Raw genomic sequence first — 23,109 nt, forward strand, 5'->3', positions numbered from 1 at the left:
ACAACTTTTTTTTTTTTTTTGACAAAAGTGTTTTTTGCAACAATAATCAATACTATGGCAACAAAATTAAAAATTTTGGCAACAAAAAAATCATTTGCCAACATCAAAACTAAGTTGTTGCCAAATATAAAAATATTTGTTGCGATTTCTATACTTTCTTGCCGTGGTTGTTTGATTCAACTTAGCATGCCACATTATCTGGACATGCACATGACATGATTTTATTAGCTCATTTATTTGACCTGAATTACCACATCATTTGACATGTGTTATTTGGACTTTGATATGAACTAAGAGCCATTTGGACTTTAGGCTAGTAGAGTGAGCTCATCCGTTGTACTCCAGCTGAATGGACTTAGCCCAAATAAAAGAGCTTAATGCAAATCCATATTGGACTTAAATAATTAATTTTGACTTGGGCTTAATATATATTTCTTGACTTTAAGAATTTATCCAAATTTGATATGGATATTAATTCCATAAAATTCACATGTTTTCACATGCATTCAAACTTGAATTACACTCATGCTTGAAGGAAATTAGATATGCTGAGTTTAAATGATTTGCTCTGTAGATCGGCACCATTCTTCTAATGTAGGGGTCGCCACTCCGATGTTTATCATGTCAAATATGTTGGCTGGTACAGAGAAAACATGAAATATGTTAGTAGTTTGCAAAGCATCACACATTTTTGTAAGCAAAACATTTACAACTGTCGAGGACAAGAGCCAGGTGTAAGAAATTCAAGCGAGAATGAAAACTTAGAAGCGTCAATGAATCATATTTTTTTCAAAATAAGGTAGACTAGAATAATTAGCATGAGCTTGAGTTTAAAGTGTGTGTATATATATACCCTGTTGGAATTAAATCAAGATTACTCCTCCAAAGTTGTTTAGGATTGGTATTTGGTATTTATTTAATTCATACTTAGTTAGGATTTATTTATCTAGTTCATATTGGAATGAGTTTTCTAATCCTAGTGTATGTTGGTTTTCTAGTATTATAAATAGGGATGATCTGTCACATATTTTATTGTAGTGAGATTCAAGAGGTTTGAGTTATTAAGTAAAGTCTCCTACCTTCTCTCTCTAGTTTGATAAATTTCTTTTATATAGTCATTGTTGAGTCTTCCGCTTGTGCTTATATTATTCCTTTGAGTATTTTTTATTTCCTTCAAATTGGTATCAAAGCCTGTGTGAGATCCGATCAAAGCCTTGTGTGAGATCCTACATATATAAAAGAATATGAATATGTCATATTTACCGGATTGTCCCGTTTTTGTGTTTGATGGAAAAAATAATTTTGAGAGTTGGTATCAACAGATGAAGAATTTCTTCAATGTTGTTGGACTATGGTCCATTATTGATGAAGGGTTCATGTAAATCCCAGAAGGCACAACATTGACTGGTGAAGCAGCTACACAATTGGAGAAAGATATGCAATTGAATTATAAGGCATTATATTACCTCAATAGCAAAGTCCAATTGCATGTATATAACAAATATTTGCATGCAAAATCAGCTAAAGCGGCTTGGAAAATTTTGGTGAAATCATATAAACGTGCTGCAGACGTGAAGAGAGAGAAACTTCAAGAACTTTGGAGACAGTATGAATTGGTCTAGATGAAACCAACAGAATCTATCAAAGAATTTTTTGTAAGAATTACAGAAATTGTTAATGATGTGAAAATCATCGGAGAAGTATTGGAAGAAGTTAAAGTTGTTGAAAAGATATTGCAGTCTCTTAGATTAGAATTTCACATTAAGATAACAGTTATTGAGGCAACCCAGGATCTTAATACGTTGAAAGTTGATGATCTAGAAGATGAATTGGTGGCATATGAGATGTCATTGAATCAGCAAACACATGAGATAGTGGATGAGGCATTGCAAACAAGGGATGAACCAAAAGATAAAGAAGAGTCATCGAATCTGGCAAAAATAAATGAAGAAGGCTAGAATTTAGAAATTATGGAGAAAAGAAGAGAAGGTAAAGATAATTCTTGTTGTGGTATAGATATCTTTGATTGCAATGCAGAATCCAATAATGTTCAAATTGATTTATCAATGATTTCTGGGATAGCTAAAAAGGACAATTTGATTGGGACTGATGCTACTAGTGTTTTAAGTAATGAAATATGTAATAAACATGATTGGTCTATACAATGTGGGGCTATTGAAAAAGGAATAGAAGTACCCGCCATTATCGCACAAGAAAAATTGTTTGAAGGTATTGAAGATGAATTTAGTGATGAAAGAAGCAAAAGATTTCATCAAGAGCAAGTTTTTGATGATCTACCCAAAATTGAAGCAGAAATAATTAAGGGTCCAGATCCAGAATTGACGTGCATGATTTTGGATATTGAAGACGCAATCAATTTTGAACCATTATCTGAGATTGTATATTTTGAGGAGTTTGAAGAAAAATTATTTGTTGATGATACTGCTCTACCACCTATTGAAAGGTCAACTAGAGTCGGATGGGCACGCAAGACCAAGTACAAATCAAGTGAAGAAGCAGATTATTTTAAATCAAGACAAGTTATTGAAGGATACAAAAAGAAGAACAAATATTCTCATGATATTTTGAAGATGGAGAAAGTGAAATTAACTTTGAATCTTGTTGAAGAGAAACTGAAGCTGACTAAAGATGGCACTCGCAAGTTTGTCGATGTTACGTACTTCAGGAAATTGTTCGAGAGTCTGAGATGGTTGACTTCTACAAGATATGATACTGTTAAGGGCACGCTCAAATTTGAAGATCTTGGTTTAAGGGAGGCTATGTTGGAATTAAACCAAGATTACTACTCCAAAGTTGTTTAGGATTGATAGTTGGTATTTATTTAATTCATACTTAGTTAGGATTTATTTGCCTAGTTCATATTGGAATGGGTTTTCTAATCCTAGTATATGTTGATTTTCTAGTATTATAAATAGGGATGATCTGTCACATATTTTATTGTAGTGAGATTCAAGAGTTTTGAATTATTAAGTAAAGTCTTCTACCTTTTCTCTCTAGTTTGATAAATTTCTTTTATATAGTCATTGTTGAGTCTTCCGCTTTTGCTTATATTATTCCTTTGAGTATTTTTTATTTCCTTCATACCTTGAAACAAACCCCCTAAAATAATAGGGGAAGAACTATGAAGAAGTAAGGACAGGAAGCAATTAGAATATTTCAAGAATGTAAATATGCAGATTAAATTTAAAATGAAATTAGGCGGCAAAGACGACCATATGTATAAGATGCAACAAAATAGATTAGGTGGCAGAGCCAACCATATGTATAATATGTAATAAATGTAAAGGCAGAGACATATTATATTAAAAATATTTAAAACTTGATATTAAACTGATAATATATAAATATTACACGCTATAGGGAGTAAGCTCTAATCAATTCTTGGGAGAGAATGAGAGCTTATTCTGGAAAGACATGTGTTTATTACAAATGAGAAGAAGGGCTATTTATAGCCAAAATTTCGGAATGTTACAGTGACATCTACAGTGCTACAATGACATCTACGGTAACGCCCATTGTTTATAGTAAACTGCAACAATAATTTATAGAAAGTAATTTGTTGATGTCATTGTTGTTGTCTGCTTGATCATCCTTATAAAATGTTATAATCAGGGTCGTCTTCTTCATATTCTGATGCAGGTTTTTCTGATGTTTGAGATTGTTGGTGGGAAGCTCAACTTTGATTTTGTTGAATCATTTTTTTCATGATCTGTTGGATAAAATCTCCTTTGTTATTGGAGCTAACTAGTTGTGCAGCTATAAATGATTTTTGTTGCAAGAATGAAAATTGGGCAGCATCTATTGGAGACAGATATCCTGGATTGTTTAGAGTTGAATTAATCAAATTCATTTTTTCTCGTTCTATCTCGGCGTATCCATTCACTCGTAGGAATCATTTCTCCACTGCCGTCAGGTAAGCTTCAGATGGATTCCAACTCTTATACCACTTGGAATGGCCTTGAGGGCTAGTCACGGTAGTCTTTTTTGTCCTTCTAGTTTGTGGAAGACAAATTTCTGGAAATAGATCCACGGGGTGTGAAACTTATGAATAATTGGAGGAGCACAGGTACTTGTTGTTGACACTTAATTTTGGCTCGCCGTGTTTGAAATTAACGTTTTGGGGGCCCTGATTAGTTAAAGAGCACAAAGTACATTTTTTTACACATTTTTACATTTTTCGATAATTTATTGATGATTATCCTTATTTTAGGAATCGTATCAATTTATTGTCATTTTTAAGAATCATTATTTTTGCACATGTACAGCGTAATACTACCATTTTGTGCAATTAATAATTGTCTCTTTATTTTATAGCAGTACATTTTTATATCTTATACATTAATGTTTATATTTTATACTTACATTATTATTTATACAGGTATTAATTAACTATATTTTAGTACAGTCCGTCAGTGCAGAGAAAACCGGAGCAATTAATTTGTAAACGCAGAGCAAAAATTCGATTAAGTTAAGATCTCGTCACCTTTTTAAAAGTTGACATTTGAGGTGATGGGTTGGGTTCTTGGTCCATTGATTAATAAATTTTTATACATTAGTTAAAAGGGTGAAATCCCCATTGAACAATAACTCAAAGATTAAAATGAGCATCGAGGGGACAAAGGGGTGCACTCTTATATTTTTTGGACAATAAAATGGGCCACTTTGTTTTATAAAAGAAGTAGGGGGTTTAATTTTATTTTTCATCTACACTTACACACACTACACATCTCATTTTCAGAATGTTTTTTCCTTAAAACCTAAAACAGTTTCTCTCCCCTCACCTTCTCTCTCACAGCCACGCCGCCACCCCCCTCCACACCGGAGCTCCGAGCTTCGGCGAACACCAACCCACACAACCACGAACCACCCACGCGCCATAACACCATCTCGTCTTCTTCTCCTCTCCTCCACTTCTCTTTCAGCCGCCGACCGCCACCCTCGCTGCCACCGTCGGCGAACTCCACCCGTAACCACCACAGCTCCATCCCCCCACTACCCAGCGTAACCCCCACAATCACACCACCACCACAGCGCCACCCACGAGCTAAACACCCCAACATCACAACGACAACACCGCCAGCCAGCCCACATTTTTCTCTTCTCTCTCCCCCTTTCTCCATCGCTACAACCAGCGAGCTCCACCATCAATGAACCTCCGTCACACCCCTCTCCACTGCCAGCTTCCTCCAAAACAACCCCACCCACCATTTATGACCCCCACTGCCCAGCTCTGGTGAACCCACGAAGCCGGAAAAATTAATGACAACACCATCACGACGCCACTGCCTTTCCTCTGTTCCCCGCTGCTATCTCCCTCTGTTCCGCCGATTATCACCGGAAAACATACTGTTCTGTTTATTTTTTGCTTGAGTTATGGCTTATCCGACTTGTTTTTGTGATTTGATTGCTTCTAGCTGGAGTTGCGATTTTCGGATGCCTAAGTTCGTTTACCTTATTATTGTTAACTGGCCCATTCGATCATTGATTTGTCTGCGCATTTAACTGATCTCCGTGATTATATTTTGGTTGTTGTTGCTTGTATATTAATATTGCACTGTTTGAATTTTTTTTGGCAACCCGACTGATTTTCCTTCATTACTACTACTGCTACTTAGATTTTCTGCTACTGTTGTTATTATTGGACTATTTCTTAAATTATAGTTACTAAATAATGTTGGTTTTGTGCCCGGAAAATACTACTCCGGTGGCCATTGGTATTGTGTTTAATCTTTCTCGGCCGACTAGCTACGAGCTCGCTGCCCGGGAATGTTGTTAACATTGTTATTCCTTTTATCGCTTTTTTTTTAAAATAATTTGGGCGAATACTAAACCCAAATGGCCGATGAAGAAATTTCCGTCGATTTCCAAGGCCTCCCATGTACAAAAGACGGGTTTTGATTTTAAGTTTATTTATCATTTTTTTTAATTCATTAGATAGTTATTTATTCTCTTACTAACACTTTTACTAAGTGTTTATACAGGTACCCGGAGATACATCCGAAGACGACACTCGGAAGGAACCCGAAGACTTCATCGAATCACTGTTTGTATTTACTTTCCGCATTTTTTTTATAACTGTACAAAACATAAACTCATCGTATAGTAGAAACTTTATTTTTGGAATGACGGGTTGATATATTTATTTATTTTTCACCTTGTTTGTTAAATTTAAAATTTTCATTCGCTTTAGGCAAGACTTAGGCCGTCAATACTTTCATAACTGTATTAAATTGACTTGGTATAAATACTTTGTTAAATAAATTCACACTTTTGACGTTTAGGCAAAAACACTAGTCCATCCTTTATTTTATATTATTTATATACTCTTAATGCAACTTACATTTTATATTGTTTCGTGTACTAGTACATATTTTAATTAAGTTAAATTCACATTTTTTACGCTAGGCAAATATTAAGTCTGCTATTCACAAATCATTTTGTTCTTTAGAGGCATTATACATTTTCACTCATTTTTTATCCACAATCCCTCATACTTATTTTTTACCAATACTTTTTACAATTGTTTTGTTCCTCATTCTTTTGATAGGATATTCATTAAATGAATACTCTTTTTAACTAAACGGTAGAAACAAGTCAAATCAACTTCACTTTTTCTAATAATTTTGTTATATAAACTCTTTACAACAATGAATATTCGTAAATTATTTTTTACATTCTTTATGCACTAATATACCTAGTTGTGCAATTCTTTATATATTTTAGGTTTGACGTACACTCTTTTACACTTGAAATATGTCCTTTATATGTTTAATATACATACATTCTTTTAATATACATAGACGCACATTCTTTATATCCTTGATATATTTATTTTTACATAGTCTTACATTTTTTTTATATATTCTTAATATAGTTATACATTCTTTACACTAACATATATATACACTCTTTGTACTAACAGATGTACTTTTATACTTATGAGGTACATTCTCTTTATACTCTTTTATATTTTTTTTTTACTATACATTCTTTATGAATACTTGATACTTGATATAAATACATTTTTATACACTGTATATACTTAGTATATTATCACCTAGTGTAGCTTTTCATGAAGTCATAACATTTTAAAAACAGGTAATAATAATAATAAACAGATAGATAATCCCCCTCTAGTGTTCAATTAAACTAAGTCTAAGGACTGTCTTCGGGCAGGCTCTGAGGGATGCTTAATACCTTTCCTTCGGGGTAAATAAAACCCTTATCTAGAATCTTATAGGTTTCATAGACTAAAATGGAATAGACACACAAGTACATATAGGTTTCCTGATTTTCCTAAAAAATAAGGTGGCGACTCTAACCCTTTTAAAACCAGTTAGAAGAACCGTGAAGTTGCAAATTATATTGGACTCGTTCAAAATAGGGCGTAACACTTGTTGCTCACTAAAAATTTGTGACAAAAATATTCATATCTTTCCCTTACTGGAGGAAGGAGGATTTCAATTTTGGGACCATATACAGGCCACCACTAATGTAGAAATCACTGAGGGAATTTAGAAGCTAGTTCTTTTTCCCGAAGGATAAATTAAGAGTGTTTGCCAATGTCATTCTGAAAGGTGAATGCATTCATCTGCTTGATAGTCATAATAGTTGTAAAATTGAGAGTCAAAATGCTGGAAAGTCTTTTGTAATTGGCAGGGTGCATGCCATATTTTTTATATGAGATTATTTTATTAATCTGCACGTAGTATGAGTAACATATTTCTAGGTTTGCTTATCCTTGTAGGGCTTGAATAAGCAAGATCTGGTATCTTCAAGAATGAATGAATTCATAAAACTTCTGGGTATATGTAAGAGTCTTTTGTATAAAATTGGCTGAAGGGTTAAGTATTTGTCTAGCTATCTTGTGGTTAGAGTGCCAAAATTCTGGCTCAATTTGGGTAAGTGGGTAGACACTTTCATTTTTAAAGTAAATTGGTTCATCGGAGGAGAATTCTCTACTTGGAGAAAGAAATGGGTTGTGGTGTTGGTGAAGGAAGTGTCTGGTTGGGTACCGATTATATCATGTTTGTGCTTTGTGGGATGTTGGAGGAACATCCAATGGGTGAAATGGGGATTTCAGCTTCCACTAACCTTTTTGTGCTGCTTTTAGCAACCATAGAACGAGAAGAAGTTGTGTGGCATTGTCTACCACATTGGAAAAAATATTTTTAAAGAAAAACTTGATTTCTTAGCTATTATTTGTTAAAGGCAGTCATGGTGGTTGTATCTTTAAATCTCATGAGTTGACACCGTTTTTAAAATTTTCATTTGTCCAAGAAGTAGATATGGTTTGAGCTAGTTGAGATTCTCCTTCTTCTTCGTCAACTAAGCCTACACAATTCTTTGAACTAGAGATTGAAATTGGTTCTATATTGTCCAGAAGATATGATTAGGAAATCTCTCTCATGGAGGAGATGCATAAGTCAATTGCTTAAGACATTTAGTAAATCAGCTTGAAATTTGGAGATGCATAAGACAATTGCCAAAATTGTGGGATAATTCTATTTAGAACCAAATTATCCAAATGCTTGAATGCAAATTCAATGATATGTCAATTTTCTTATGCATCTCCAAATTTCAAATCGATTTACTAATTCAGAAATTATCTGTTTTGCCAAAAAATGTACAAAAATTTACCTTGAAACATATATTTGCTAGATGGCAAGTTGTTTAGTATACTTTTAAATTTGATATAGAATATATTAAAGGGAGCTCAAACTGTATTCCATATTTTCTCATTCGGGAATTCTTGCAGGGCAGATAAAATGACCAGGAAAAAGAAGATAGAACTTTCACAATTTTCAACCTTTCCTCCTCCAAGTGAACATAAACCAGAGGCTATGTCCAAACAATCACAACATGATAATATTTCTCAACAGCAAGCTGTCACCACACATTAAACAATTTCAGTTGCCTCTAAGCAACCCTCAAAAGATGCAGCTAGCCAAGCTAGTCCAAATATCAAACCCAAGTAGACTATGCCATGAGAGGAATTCCCCAGTCATATCTTCTAGAAAATACAGAATCAATTTCAATCTCTAGTCCAAAGAGGTGGGCAGACTTAGTTGAAGAAGAAGAATCTCAACTAGCTCAAACCACATGTACTCCCTATATAGATGAAGATTTCAAACGATGGTGTCAACCCATGACTGACATTAACAGAAAACACCTAAGAAATTAACATCTCTTCTTTAAAAATGTTTGTTCAATGTGGTGCCCCTAAGCCACTCATATTTTTCTCGTCCTGTGGTTGCTAAAAGCACCACGAAAAGATCAGTGGAGACTGAAAGTACCATTTCACACATTGGATGTTCTTCCAGCATCCCAAAAGCACAAACATGATACATTCGGTACCCAACTAGAAACTTTCTTCACTAGCACCATAATCCTTTTCTTCAAGTAGAGGATCCTTCTTCGATGAACCAATTTACTTAAAAAATGAAAGTTCTACCTACTTACCTAAATTGAGTTAAATTCTTGTATTCTAACCCCCTAGAAGCAGCGAGACAAATACTTAGCCATTCAGTCAATTTTATACAAAAGACTCTCACCTATACCCAAAAGTTTCATGAACTAATTCTTGCATAGACCAGATTTTTCTTATTCAAGCCCTACAAAGATAAGCGAACCGAGAGATATGTTACTCATACTGTAATGTGGATTCATAAAATAAACTCACCCAAATAATGGGGCATGCATCCAACTAAGTACAAAAGACTTTCCCAAGTTTTTGACCCTCAATTTTACAACATTATGACTGCCAAGCATCCTGGATGAGTGTATTCACCTTTCGGATTGACCTTGGCATACATTCTTGATTTATCCTTTGAGGAAAATAACTAGCCTCTGAATTCCCTCAGTAGTTTCTACATCAGTAGTGGCCTGTATATGGTTACAACATTGGAATCCTCCTTCCTCCAGCAAGGGAAGGATACAAATATTATTGTCACAAGTTTTTTAGTGAGCAACAAGTACCTACGCTCTTCCAATTTTCCCATAGGTTTCACATCCCATGAATCTATTCTCAATAATTTGTCTTCCACAAACCAGAAAGACATAAAGGACTATCGTAGCCCTCCAAGGCCATTGCAAAAAAAAAAAAAAAAAAAGTTCAAGCTTTCTCCGTACAATAACGGCTAACTTTTAACGATCAATTCCTCATGGCTTTCCAACCACTGGCCGGTGCTACGCCGGTGGGTGCGATCCATCCTACGCATCACCCACCAGATCCCAATCAACACCACCATCCCCAACCTTCCAATCAAATGGAAAGAAGCACCCAAGTAGTAACTGACAACCTAATTATTACCAATGATTTGAAGGCTGTCGGAACTTCCTCTTATTCTAACACGATCAGAATGGCAGCTCAGTTACCTCCGCATTCCTCTACCAGAATCTCTACAGCAAAACAAACTACCAAAATGGGTAACCTGGCTGTAATTTTCTCTCGAAAAGACCATTTTGAAACTCTCGCCTCTGATTGCAAGTTCACTATTTTGGGTAAATTCGCCTAGTCCATGCCTAAAATTGAAATCATCACGAACTATTTTACTACTCAAATCCCTTTCCGAGTTAAAGTTAACATAACCCATGTTGATTCCGAACACATTTACAAGATATTAGAAATTTACATGACTAAAATATTTTCTATTTCCAAAGATTTCTTTACATAGGGGAGCATCACCTTAGGTTTTTGAAATGGATTCCGGATTTCGTCCCCGGAGAAGAAGCCTTTTTAGCTCCCATACGGATCATTTTGCCTCTCTTACCTTGGCACTGCTATCATTAGGAGGCAGTAAATCAAATAGTTGAAAAATTGGAGTGTTGCTTTCTTTAGACAAAGCTACTACATTTAAAACTAGAGGATGTGAAGCCAAAGCTAGAGTGGAGGTTAATCTAACCAAAGCTCTACTGGACAGTGTTTTGGGTTAGATATAATGAAGGAGATGAAGATAGTTATTGGCAACCTATAGAATATGAGAGGGTTCCTGACTATTCTCAATATTGTATGCATCAAGGTCACAAGAAATCCAATGCAGAATTAAGGCAAGAGACATTGCCTTCAACAACAACAAAGAAGAGAAGCACAAACAAGGGCAACCTAGAGATACTGAGCAAAGGGACATGGGGAGTAATAAAGTTGAAACCACCTATATAGCAGGAACAACTAGAAAGGACCTGAGAGCCCATCCAACTCATAGAAAACCAATATCCTAAGAACCATGGCAAAGGAAAGATGATTATGCATACAAGAACCAATCCAAATCATCAGAATTAACAACCTCAAAACAAGCACCAAAACATAAACAAAAATATTATACAAAGATACACACCTGTGAAGGTTGCTCCAGAAGGATAAAACTAATTTTCTGCTTTGCAAGGTAATAGTGATAAAAATGATACACCTATTGAACCTAGCACCAATACTCAAACAATGACTCAGACTGTTGAACCAGAAGACTAGGCTCATATCATGAATCATGTTAATTAGAACAATGATCCAGAAATTCAGATATCTACCAAAAATCCTATGAATGATCAAAGTAACAAGGATAAGGAGAAACACCAACATTTTGATTTCAACCAATACAATGAGAATTCCAACCAGGACCAATATAATACAGATACTATGAGCAAAGAGAATTTAGTTTCTGAGACTAATGATCAGATGGAATACCAAAAAGAGGAACCTAAAGGACAGGACAAAAGGAATCCTAATGAAGAGTCTAATGGTAAGAACAATGGAAGCAATGGTACAGATCAATCTACTGAAGGAATTTCTATTGGGGTGCCTCTTACAAACAATGACATAGAAGGTAATATTACTCCCAACAAATTCTTTGAACTCTCTTCTTTGGATCTTGAATTAAATCAGGTCTCTCAAGTAAGCAATACTATGGAAGAGGAGGATAACATATATCATCTTGACAATACTGAGAAAGAGTACCTTGAGGACAATGCTAAAGTGAATTCTCTAGGTCTTGAATAGGATATGCTAAATAATTCATCTTAGGATATTGTACAAGTACTAAATAAATACTTGATCAACACTGCAAAAAAGAGAACACTCCAATGAGTGCTCAAGCCTGAAAGAGAGCTAACAGAAATAAGAAAAAATAGGAGTGGAATAAGCAGAATAACCAACCCCAACCGAGCCAGATCATATCCTATCAACCTCAAGATGGTAATTTCACCCTGCCAATTGATCTTCATGGGGAAAATCAAGTGGTGACCAACTCTGAAGAAGTCATAACCAATTACAAAATGGTGGGAGATGATCATGAAAGTGACCATGTCTCTAATAATAGTTCTGAAGAGACAATTGAAATCTTAATACGGAATTTCGAACCTTAAGGTCATGATCAAGCGGTCCAAAAAGAATTAAAGAAGACTAGTCAAAGAGGAAATCTGTCTCCTAGAAGTTTCAACAACAAAGAGTCTATCATCTCAAAAGAACCTACCAAACCTAAAGATCTTCCTCAAAGATCCCACAGAATCCCAAGGAAAAAATATCAATGATTAGTTTCCTTAATAGGAACATAAGAGGAATGATATCCCAATTAGCTACAGAGACTGCTATTTCATTCATTCAAAGATACAAAATTTCCTTTTTTGCTATTTAGGAGCCCTCGGTAGATGAATCAAAATTGAATCACTATTCTAGAAAATTTGGTATGCCAGGATGTTTCTCCAATATCAACAACAAAATTTGGCTTTTTGGAACAATGATATCAACTGTGAAATCACCTTAGATGGTGAACAACTGGTTAACTGCAAAGTTAGCCATATCTCCATAAATTCTTCTATTTACCTTTCATTTGTCTAGTCTAAGTCTACTATCAGAGAAAGGGAAGATTTATGGGATGAACTCAGAGGCTTTGCTGCCTCAGGATCATTTCCATGGCCAGTTTGTGGAGATTTTAATACCATCATAGCAGGGGAGGAGAAAAGAGGTGGAAATCCTTTCGACATCAGGGAAAGCACACCTTTCATTAACTGCCTAGATGACGGTATGCTTATAGATACTGGATACTCTGGGAACAAGTTTACCTGGTGCAACACTCACAAAAGGGTGAGTAATAAGATTTGGGAAAGATTGGATAGACTTTTAATCAATAATGAATGGGAAGAATATTTCAATGCCGCTACAGTACAACATCCTGCTAGGATTGGCTCTGATCACTGTCCTCTTCTTATTCAAGTTGATAATAGTAATGAAGATCACCTAAAATATTTCAAATTCCTGGATTGAACAAAATGACTTCAAAAAGATTGTGAGACAAGCTTGGGACACACAAATAGAAGGAAATGCTTGCTCAAAAGTTCAATAGAAGCTCAAAGCTGTGAGCAAAGCTCTAAGCCACTAGTCTAAAATAGTTATTAGATACAAAAGAGGCTAAAAGCTTTGAAAAAAAAGATTGAAGAAGGAGAACAAAACCTCCAGTTAGATGATAATGATACAGATAGAGTTGAGGTGAACAAACTCAAAGCTGAATATACTTTACACATGAAGAAGGTCCATTCTTATTGGAAACAAAAAACCAGGTTAAAGTGGAATTTAAAAGGAGACAAGAACTCTAAATATTTCCATATTTCCATAATATGATCATAGGTAAAAGGAAGAGGCTTCACATTCATAGAATCAAAGATGAGAATAACCAGTGGATAGAAGGGGAAGAGGAAATATTTGATGCTGCTATTGACTACTACGAGAACCTATTTTCCCATGAGGCCAAAAGAACTGATCTAAAGTTTATCGAGAAGATTTCAAAATTGATCACCGATGAAGACAATATCTTCTTAATGAATAGTCCTACATTTGAAGAGGCCAAATATGTTGTATTTTATATTGATCCTAGCAGTGCGGGTGGTTCAGATGGTTTTAATGAAAGATTTTTTCAACACAACTGGGACATCATTGGCAATGACATTTATCAGATGATTCTGGAGGTCCTTAATGGGAAAGATATTAATAAATTCATATCTCATACCTGCCTTATGGTGTTTCCTAAGGTTGACAATCTTCAATCCTTCTCTGAAATAAGGCCTATCAGCCTTAGCAATGTGACCCAAAAAAACATCACCAAGGTCCTTAACAAAAGACTTGCTAAACTCCTCCCTAAGATAATTTCTCCTAACCAGAGTGATTTTATCAAATAAGATAATTTCTCCTAACGAGGTTGGTTTAATTTCTCCTAACCAGAGTGGTTTTATCAAAGGGAGGGCCATAGGAGAGAATATTCTTCTTGCTCAAGAGATCATAAGTGGGATCAGAAAAGATTTGGGGATAATGTTGTTATCAATTTAGACATGAACAGAGCCTATGATAGGCTCTCTTGGAATTTCTTATGTGGTATTATGAGAAAAATTGGGTTCTCAAATCAATGGATCTACACCTTATGGAATCTCATATCTAATATTTGGTATTCTATCATTATCAACGGAAAGAGAAAAGGCTTCTTCAAATCAGAGAGGGGTTTGAAGCAAAGAGACTCTATTTCCCCATATCTGTTCATTACTGTTGTTGAGGCCATTTCAAGAGCTCTTAATAATCTTCATGATAACCAAGACTTCTCTGGATTTTCCACGCATAAGAAAGGTCCTCAGATAAACCACTTGGCTTATGCTGATGATCTCATCATTTTCACTTCTGGTAAGACCAAATATCTAAAGATTATTAAGAACATCCTATCAGACTATGAAAAAGCTTACTGATAGAAAGTCAACACAGTAAAAACTGCTTTCTTGTTAGTGAAAAGTCCTCCAAGAGCAGAATCAGAATTATTGAGAGAAACCTCATATATAGAAGGGAATTCTTTCCTTTCGAATATTTGGGTTGTCCTATCTACCTTGGCAAGAAGAAGATCGAATATTTCTCAGCTGTGACTTCTAAAATTGTCAAAAAAATCACTAGTTGGCAAGGTCACCTTCTTTCTACTGGAGGCAAAATCATTTTGATCAAACATATTCTATCAGCAATGCCTATGCATCTTCTTTCTATTTGTCAACCTCCAAAAGGCGTTTTTGAGATTCTGGAAAGTTCTTTTGCTCAGAAGGAAGGCAAGATGAAAACTTACTAGGTGGCATGGTATAAAATGTGTTATCATACAGATGAGGGAAGATTGGGAATAAAACAAATTACTGATATTTCTAGATCTTTCATTGCTAAATTATGGTGGTTATTCAGAACCCAAAATTCTCTTTGGTCTGCTTTTTTTATGGCTAAATACTGCAGCAGACAGCATCCAGTGTCTAGAAATGGTAAATCCAAGATTTCTGGTCCTTGGAGAAGCTTAATGTATATCAAGAATGAAGTGGAGCCGAGCATCTTATGGAGCATCAACAAAGGGAACTCCTTTTTCCTTTGGGATAATTGGACAAACTTGGGGCCATTGCTAACATTTTTTCTCCAGCGATATCCCTCACAAAGCCTATATTAACGACTTCATTATTGGTAATTCCTGGAACATCAATAAACTCAACCAGTTTTTGCCTGATTATTAGTCACATCAGAGACATCAAAATTCACAATCCTAATGAACTGGACCAAGTTATTTGGATTGAGTCCTCTAGTGGAAAATTTGAAATCTCCTCAACCTGCAAAAACTTGAAACAAAGACAAGGGATAAATTTGGTAAACAAGAACCTTTGGCACAAGTCCTTACCTTTTAAAATTTCCTTTTTCAATTGGAAACTGCTCAATAATAGGATTCCTACTGATGACAATGTCAAAAAGAAGGGCATTCCTATGCCCTCTAAATGCGAATGTTGTGATAAGTACACCAATGAGACTGTGGAGCATCTTTTTAGAAAAAGCAAGTTCAGTAACAACATCTGGAATTTGTTCATAAACCAATTTGATTTTAAGGAAGTCAGTGGAGGGATAAAATAAGAGATGATGGTATGGTGGTTTGTTGAAGCCAATAACCCTATACATAGACTTATGTTGCAAATTATCCCTCTTCGCATTAACTGGCAGATCTGGAAAGCAAGATGCAAAAAAAGGTAAGATCGGGTTGATCTTTATATTCCTAGAATAACTCATTTAATCTGTAATGATGCTACTATTATCATGCATAATCAGTATAAGCAAATTGAGAGTGACACCTCTTGGACAAATGATGTTTATATGTGAAAATGCTAGACCGAACCTGAAAATCATTAGAACTTCTTAGATTTTTTCCCCCTTTTGGCATGATTAAACTTTATACTGATGGGTGCTCTAAGGGCAATCCTGGGGCCAGTGGAGGTGGGGGAATATTCAGGGGTCATAATGGGGAATTCATATCTACTTTCTCAGCTCCCTTTGGTATCTAAAGTAACAATGCTGCTGAGTCCCTAACTCTATGTATTGGAATGGAATGGTGCAAGGATCATGGCATTAACAAGATCACTGTTGACTTAGATTTCTATCTGGTTGTCAATTGGGTTATAGGAAAGTTGAAAGCTCCTTGGAATCTAAGACACACAATTGAGACTTTCCAAAATATTTTTCCTACCTTTGAGGAATTTCACCTCTCACATTGCTATAGAGAAGCTAATAAGGTAGTGGATGTGTTGGCCAAGGAAGGTGCAGAGATTGGGATTGTGAAATGGTACTCAGCTTATCAAGATCTTCCAATACAAGCAAGAGGGCACTGCTATATGGGCAGGCATCAATTTGCTAGCTTTAGAGTAAGGGGATCCAAATCCTCTTTCATCTTTGATGACAATGGCTAATTTAATAGTTTCTAAAAAATAAAAAAGTGGTACAAGAGTTGGAACCCATCCGAAGCTTACATGCCCACGGCGGAGAAATGGTTCATAAGAAATCCAAAATATCTATCTCTAAACGATACTGCCCAATTTTCTTACAAAGAAAATCTATTGCAGCTGTACAACTAGCCAGCTCCAGTAACAAAGGAGATTTTATTCAACAAGTGAATAAATTCTTCAACAAACCAAAGTTGAGCTTCCCAACCAACAATCTCAAACATCAGAAAAATCTCCATCATAATATGAAGAAGACGACCCCGGTTATAGCATTTTAGAGGGATGATCAAGCTGATAACAGCATGACATCATCAAAGTTGACAATAGCATGACATCACCCATGACATTAGCAAATTACTTTCAGAAAATTATTATAATTATTATTGCAGGTTACTGTACACAATGGGTGTAGCGCTATAGATGTCACTGTACCATACGGAATTTGGCTATAAATAGCCTTTCTTTTCATTTGTCATACACACACTTCTTTCCAGAATAAGCTCTCCTTCTCTCCCAAGAATTGGTTAGAGTTTACTTCCTATAGCTTGTAATATTTATATATTATCATTTTAATATCAAGTTTTAAATATTTTTTTATACAATCGGTCTCTACCTTTACATTTGTTACATATCATGCATATGGTTGGCTCTGCCACCTAATTTATTTTGTTGCATTTTATACCATATGGTCGGCTCTGCCGCCAAATTTTATTTTAATTTTTATCTGCTATTTTATTATATGTGTATTTACATTCTTGCAATATTTTACTTGTTTTCTATACTTCTCCTGTAGTTCTTCCCTATTATTTTAGGGAGTTCGCTTTCCATATATATATATATATATTGAGTTGTATATATCGTTGGCAGAAAGAACTTCACCATGTTCTTGATAGAATTTTATTAGGGCAACAGTAGCTGTGTAATGAAATATAGCACTAAATTCAACTGAAAGATTATTGTTCTTTTTGAAGAGGTAATATATAACAATTTTAATTTGTCGTAATACTTAACGTCGTCGTCAAGGATTCTTGTTAGGAAATACAAGCTTATGCATACAAGTTAAATGCCACTTAAAGATGCTATTCGATTTGTTTCAATTTGTCTATTTTACTATATTTGTTAGCCCGTTTAAAACTGAATGTCTCTTTTCTTCTTTGACAACTCTTTAATTCTAACTTTGCACATGACATGATTAAGGTCAAAAGATTAAAGGTCGTCTTGGTTCATTCCACATATCTTTCATTTAATTTAAGACCATAAGATTCAAAAGTCTTCCTTATTTTCTTAAACTCCCCGCCAAATTAAAACCAGACGGATAAATTAAAACAGAGGGAATATTTAATTTAATTTAGAAGTCCTAGTACAAATTTGACAGCATAAGTATCAACTCTACATGATTCGCATATTTGAAGGCAATAATTAAGTAGTAGCATCAGTAAAAAATAAAGCTTATCTATAATTTCAGTCTTTGAGCCCGTTTGGATTGGCTTATAAATTACTTATAAGCTGTTTTCAGTTTTTTTGAGTGTTTGGCTGGCCAGCTTAAAGTCATTTTGTGCTTAAAATAAGCTCAAAAAAATAATTGGGCTCATTTGACTTAGCTTATCTAAAGCAGCTTATAACCTGAAAACAGATTATAAGCCAAAAAAAATAAGTTACTATCCTCAACTTATTTTTTTTAGTTTATAAGCTGTTTGCAGCTTATAAGCATAAACTCATCCAAACAGGCTCTTTATCAAATGAAGTCATACCAGTGTGTACATCAGGTGTAGCAGCCGCTGTGGGTCAGTAATAACTGTCACATGCTTATAGTCCATTGACACTGCATCAAACACAGTTTGCCGTATGCAATTTGGAGTTTGGACACCTACAAACAGAGATATACAAACACATATATTGGAATAATAGGATTTAACTTATATACAGTCATGAATTTTATACAAAATAACCTAACTTGAAATCGCAGATAATATATCTAATAATATTCCAATTGAGTTTAAGTTTCATAATAGTACAAAAATATTATACTATTTTTATAATGTTTTCATAATTGTGGTGTTTCTGTTTTACTTGAGCCAAGTGTCTATCGGAAACAACCTTTCTACCTGTCAAAGTAGGGGTAAGGTCTGCGTACACTTTACCCTCTCCAGACCTACTTTGTAGAAATACACCGGGTATGTTGTTGTAATAGCATAAAAATATTTACAAAATCAGGTTAATTAAAAGGTAATTGCAAATAACTCTAATTAATTACTACCATTTATCTATAACCTACAATAAATGATAAGTAACTTGCTATAACAAATTAAATTACACTATAGTGTTAAAATTCATTAAACTGTCAGTGTCAGTGCACGTACATAACTTTAAAGGCTTTCCAATTTACTAATTCTTACTTTTATGAGCAATTACTTGCAAGTGTATCTTTTATGTAACCTAATAATGTAAAAAAGAAAGAATTACACAATCGATGAAACTTATTAAACTCAATAATAAAAACATTACTAGTTAATGAATTCCAATTACCAGTGATGACCAAACTAGTTATGCCATTGGTCGGAAGATATGAATGAAGGTGAGTATTAAGAAATGCACTGAAACGTGTTTTGACCAGCTTGTAATCATCTTCCTCAATAACGAGCCCATCAACTAGTTCAGCACCTACACTTCCCTTTGATGCCACCTTTGTTTTTCCAGCAGTATAAAAGTGTCGACGGAATAATTCAACATCTCTCCCTAATGGATCATGCTCTCGTACAACCTACACACAATAGAAAAGTTACGACATTGTATTTGGGTTACAATTGTTCCTAATAACGCATTAACAAGTAATGCACAATATTCCTTTTCTAAAATCTCAGACACATGGTCTTCCTGCAATTTCAATGAAAGAACAATGGGAGAAAGTCAATTACCCTTTCTTCGGCTAATTTAATAAATTAATAAGAATATTTATAATAAATGCTTTAAGGTGTCATTATTTTTATTAAGATTAAGACATCTGAATATTAAGATATTCATTAAGATTTACATGTTTGAATCTAAAACACAACCGAATATAAAGATGTTGTAGTAAGATTTGAATAACAAATCATTAAGAGGGTTTGTTTTTTCAGCATCTAATAGTTAAAAATTTAACAAATATAAAAACCAATTAAATTAATCTAATACTGTATCAAAATATATTGTTTTAAAACTATATGGCAATTGGCGGTGATGGCTAGTGGTGATGGTTGTGGGTGCCGATTAGCGATGATGTTGCCTAACGTATGTGTTGCGGGCAGATACTAGTGGTGATAGTGGCTTGCAATAATTGGTTGATGGTGGTAGTTGGTAGCAGTAGTGGTTCGTGGTGGTAGTTGGTTGTAGTTGACTACCACCATCAACTTATAGTGGTTCATGTTAGTTGGTGACAACAGTGATTAATCATTCAGATTTCAGTTATTAAGTGCGTTTATTTTTTATGTCTGAATCTTAACTATTAATTAAGTGCGTTTTGTTTTTTATGTTACAACAACTTAATAGGTCTGATCTATTCAGACCGATTAAGTGGTAATAACATATATACCCTTAATGTTTAAGATCTGAATTATTACGATTCAAACTTACAAAAAACCAATTTAATAACTAAGATTTGAATAATTAAGATTAAGACATACCAACAGAAAAATCCACCACAGACTATGAAAAACCCATCTAATTGACCTAAACTAGTTTGGAATTTAAGTGTAGTTGATTGAGAGAGAAGCAAAACATCGGTTTTTTCATTAAAAATAAAATAAAAAAGGAATTAATTAAGTCTTGATAAGATACCCAAACGATGTGAATGCCACAGTTTCTAGCAACCTCAACAGCCTTGATAACATTGGGGACGATAGCTTGACCTCCTTTTACTTGCACAGGGCCACTTATAAAGTCTTTCTGGAAACATGAGTATACTTACAAGTTGTCAATGCAAATAAGTAATTGATGGTTATGCTGAATTAGAATTTAGAAGAAAAATCAAGCTTGTTTTAATTGACAAGAGAAACACCAAATTATTGATTAATTACCTGCATGTCTATGACAAGAAGAGCAGCGTTCTTCCATTTGCCACCATCTTCCAAGGCCATTTAATTTGCTGTTACGAACTTTGAATTTAATTTTCCAGAGAGAGCAAGCAAGCAAACTAAGAAGAGGGTTGGCCTAGCATGTGTTTATATATATATATATACGGTATACCTAACATGTGGTATTAATAGTAGGCTTAAGTCACCCTCGGACTTATCCAGAAATTCCACTTAGACCCTCCAATTAAGACTCGTACCATCTGAACCCTCTAAAATCACTTTTACTGTGTCACTTAGACACTCACTTAGACACACAATTAAAATAGGGCCAAACACCAAAGGTGCGTCTAATTCACGCACTGTGTTATGAAAAAGAGACGAATAAAACTATGACATGTGTCACATGGGCTCAAAATAATAATAAAAATGAATTTACAGTTTAAAAAAATGAAAAATATTTTTTAATATCAATAATCAACAAAAAAAAAAAAGTAAAACTTAGTTGGAAAAATAAACTAAAGGTGACTTCCAAGTTCACTAATTAGAAATGGTGACAAGTTTGACCAGCCAAGGTCAAATTTGTCTAAAAAATGTGATTAAGTTAAAATGAGACTGAATTATAATTTTTAAAACTTCTTAATCTTTTACAAAATGCAAAAAGACTAACTTAATCCCAAAAAACCCACCAGCCCCCCTTCCTCCTCCGGCCCCACACGCCCCCCCCCCCCCTCCCCCACAAAAAGTTTTGATTTTCTTTATTTTTTTTTTCACTCCCCGCCCCCTCCTCCTCGCAACCCCCACCCCCAATTTTTTTTAACAACCCCCACTCCTCCTCCTCCCACCCATCACCCCACCAAAAAAAAATAATTTATTTTTTAAAAAAAAGTTTAGAAAAGTTTTTCTTTTTGTTTTTTTGCACCCCCCACCCTTCCAATTTTTTTTTTTTTTTAAAAAAGAAGTTTTGCAAAGTTTTTATTTTTGTTTTTCTGCATCCCCCCCAAAAAAAAGTTTTTATTTTTGGTTTTTTATACCCCCCCCCCCCCCCCCACCCTCTCCAAAAAAAAAATCTTGAAAGGAAGTTTTGAATTTTTTTTATTTTTTTTGGGTTTAGAAAAAGTTTGGATAAAATCCAAGTTGTTGTTGTTGTGTGCATGTAGTGAAATAGATGGTTTTTCTATTGTTGTCCTGGTATGGTTCATGTTTAGGAAAATATATCCAACAGATAGTTTGTTTGTTCTTGTCCTGGTATTTATCTGGTTCTGTTTGTAAAAGATAACCAACAGATTTGTAGTTGTTGCAACAAGTTCTACACTTTTTGGAACAAGTAGACAATTTGTTGCAACGACTCACTAATCTGTTGGACAGAACTTCAGTTATTTGCTTCTGTTGTAGAAGATATTCAACAGATTTGTAGTTGTTGCAACAAGCTCTACACTTGTTGTAACAATTATACAATCTGTTGCAACAAATACAAATTTGTTGGACATAGCTTCAGTTATTTGGTTCTGTTTGTAGAAGATATCCTACAGATTTGTAGTTGTTGCAACAAGTTCTACACTTGTTGCAACAAGTAGACAATCTATTTATGAATCAACAAATGTTGAGGAAAGATCTAATCCATGGAATTACTATCTAATCCATTAAGAATGTTAAGAGATATATATATTCATCACTAAATACCATTTATTTCCTTTGTTTAACATTAAATATGAGTGAATAAAGTAGTTTGCATCAAATCACTCTAATGATCACTCGATTTAGTGCATATTGACTTAGTAGATCATCTCTCTTGACTCAAAATACATCAAATTGATTAAGAATTATACATTGATCACTAAATATCGTTGATTTTCTTTGTTTATCACTAAATATGGGTGAATCAAGTAGTTCGCATCAATTCACTCTAATGATTACTCGATTTAGTGCATACTGACTTAGTAAATCATCTTTCCTGACTCAAAATACATCAAATTGATTAAGTATTATACATTGATCACTAAATATTGTTGATTTCCTTTGTTTATCACTAAATATGTGTAATCAAGTAGTTCACATCAATTCACTCTAATGATTACTCTAGTAGATAGTCTCATTACCCTGCCTTATTAATAGTCGCATTATCGTAGTATAATTTCTTGTGCTCTAATTTATGCTATTATGCTATTATCTGTTATTTCCTGTGCTTTGATTATTCTATGTTATCTGTGTTGCTTGCGTTACTTCATTTCCATATCGCTTTGAATCTCTTAGCCGTATCTGACCTCTTTTTATGTTTTTATTGAGT

General features: G+C 34.4%; 1 protein-coding gene across 2 annotated transcripts; it reads right to left on the reverse strand.

Moving 5' to 3' along the window:
- Positions 1-409: 409 nt before the first annotated feature.
- On the reverse strand, positions 410-21,512 carry LOC132603691 (probable inactive nicotinamidase At3g16190). 2 transcript variants are annotated; one of them, XM_060316858.1, is made up of 5 exons: positions 20,829-21,506; positions 20,590-20,697; positions 19,303-19,537; positions 18,528-18,643; positions 410-637 (listed from the first exon to the last, which is right to left on the reverse strand). In XM_060316858.1, the coding sequence occupies exons 1-5, from the start codon at positions 20,886-20,888 to the stop codon at positions 620-622; spliced, it is 537 nt and encodes a 178-aa protein (XP_060172841.1). In that variant the 5' UTR covers positions 20,889-21,506; the 3' UTR covers positions 410-619. The 2 variants fall into 2 exon arrangements, with proteins under 2 accessions (XP_060172841.1, XP_060172840.1); XM_060316857.1 differs by lacking the exon at positions 410-637 and adding an exon at positions 14,851-15,621 and having other exon boundaries at positions 20,829-21,512.
- Between the last annotated feature and the right edge of the window lie 1,597 nt (positions 21,513-23,109).

Source organism: Lycium barbarum, chromosome 7 (genome assembly GCF_019175385.1).
Source record: "Lycium barbarum isolate Lr01 chromosome 7, ASM1917538v2, whole genome shotgun sequence".
NCBI lineage: Eukaryota > Viridiplantae > Streptophyta > Magnoliopsida > Solanales > Solanaceae > Lycium > Lycium barbarum.